This window comes from Capra hircus, chromosome 19, assembly GCF_001704415.2.
Source record: "Capra hircus breed San Clemente chromosome 19, ASM170441v1, whole genome shotgun sequence".
Lineage (NCBI taxonomy): Eukaryota > Metazoa > Chordata > Mammalia > Artiodactyla > Bovidae > Capra > Capra hircus.
In genome coordinates, this window is record NC_030826.1 from 23,727,767 (window position 1) to 23,729,918 (window position 2,152).

At 43.0% G+C, this 2,152-nt stretch overlaps 1 protein-coding gene across 1 annotated transcript; it reads right to left on the reverse strand.

The window, feature by feature from the left end:
- LOC108638210 (olfactory receptor 1A1-like) lies at positions 950–1,888 on the reverse strand. Its single transcript, XM_018063992.1, has one exon. The coding sequence runs from the start codon at positions 1,886–1,888 to the stop codon at positions 950–952; it is 939 nt and encodes a 312-aa protein (XP_017919481.1).

The following is a 2,152-nucleotide window of genomic DNA, read 5'->3' on the forward strand; positions in this document are numbered from 1 at the left end:
ATCTTCTTATTTAAACATACCTGTTATGATTTCTGTTCCCAGAGTGAATCCTTTTTGACATTCGAGGTACATAATGGATGCAATATCCACTATGATTACATATAATCATGATTATATTACAGTTTAAAGACTAATAGCTTCATATATTTTGCTTTCCACCAGCATTCATTGGATGCACTTTATATGGCCAAGACTGTGAAATGTATGGTGATATGTTATGATGGCTACTGCCTTAAGAGGCTTGCAAACAATAGAGGTAATTAAATGTAGTAATCTAATAATTAGCATAATTATTTAAAAATCTAATGACATTTGAATAGTGATTTATAGCCTTAATAGTCTGAACCGTAGTGGTCTTTGCACCTATGACAGTGACTGCTGCTGCTGCTAAGTCACTTCAGTCGTTTCTGACTCTGTGTGACCCCAGAGACGGCAGCCCACCAGGCTCCCCCATCCCTGGGATTCTCCAGGCAAGAACACTGGAGTGGGTTGCCATTTCCTTCTCCAGTGCCTGAAAGTGAAAGGTGAAAGTGAAGTTGCTCAGTCGTGTCCAACTCTTAGCGACCCCATGGACTGCAGCCCACCAGGCTCTTCCATCCATAGGATTTTCCAGGCAAGAGTACTGGAGTGGGGTGCCATTGCCTTCTCCATGACAGTGACTAGGCAGGTATTATTCTTTACATGTGGATGTAGAGGCTGAACCTCAGTCTTTCTCACTTTTCCTCTCACAATCAGTTGTTTAACTGGGGCATGAACCCAATATTCCTGCCAAAGTGAAACAAAATGTACAAAGTGGTGATCTGAGTAACGTGGTTCACAACTGTTACAAGATTTCTGAGAGGAGGAATTTCCAGAAGGAAAGATGTAGGCAGGTTTTTGGAGGGGATGATGTTGGGGATGGGTCTGCAGGTATACCTTAATTGGTGACTGCTGTCTTCAGTGTGTGAGCTCATATTGGATGTGAGGACGTTCTCTTGCTGAAGAGTTTTTCCAGGGCAGCTTTCATGACCCTATTTCTCAGAGTATAGATGAAAGGATTTAACACTGGGGTCACTGCGATATACATCACAGTTATCACAGCATCCTTTAGGCTGTAACTAGTCAGAGGGCGGAAGTACATGCCCATGACTGTCCCATAATACAGAGAAACAACTGTGAGGTGGGAACCACAGGTGGAGAAGGCTTTGAGCACACGCTTGGTGGATGGAACCCGTAAGACTGTGGAAAAGACCTGAACATAAGAAATGATGATGCATAGTAATGGCACGGAGAAAACACCAACTCCCAGGTACATCACCTTCACATTAAAGTGGATGTCAGAACAGGACAGCTTGAGCAAAGAGGCAGTATCACAGTAGAAGTTGGCCACTTCTTGGTTTCCACAGTAGGACAGGCTAGCTGTGAGCAGGGTATGGGGAAAGGCACTGGCATTTCCAACCACCCAAGACCCAGTGACTAGCAGGACACAAGTCCATGGGCTCATAATTGTTGCATAATGAAGTGGGCGGGTGATGGCCACAGCTCGATCATAGGCCATAGCAGCCAGGATGTAACTATCTGTGTTAGCCAAAGCAATCATGAAATACATCTGTGTTAGGCATCCTCCAAAGGAGATGGCTCTGGTGCCCAGGAGGTGGTTGGCCAGTCCCTTAGGGATGGTTACAGAGGAAAAGACGATATCAACAAAGGAGAGGTTGGCAAGGAGAAAATACATGGGGTTGTGGAGGCGAATGTCAGAGCGAATGGCCAAGATGATGAGCAGGTTTCCAATCAATGTGATGGGGTAAATGAACAAGAAAAGGATGAAGAAGAAGTCTTCTTGTTCCTGATGACTACTAACTCCTAGGAGGAAGATATCCAGGACAGAGGATTGGTTTTCATCTCTCATAGCTCCTTTGTTGGCAAGGGAAGAGAAGAAAGCAGAATTTTTAGTGAAGTACTATGTCTAATATATTCTTTATTCACCACATTGGATTACCTGTGTTTATACTTGGGTATGCTAAATTCAGAGATAATTAATATTTGGGGAAAATGATTCCTTTTCATCAATCTAATTGTCAGAGAGCCTTTGACACATGCTAAGAAGATAAGTGATGCCCATTCTCCTGATTCAAAACCTTTGATTTAATCATTCAACAATTAAATTTCAATT

Bases quoted from the DNA above. Each gene is read 5' to 3' on its own strand.
- LOC108638210 (XM_018063992.1), bottom strand. From the start codon at position 1,888: ATGAGAGATGAAAACCAATCCTCTGTCCTGGATATCTTCCTCCTAGGA.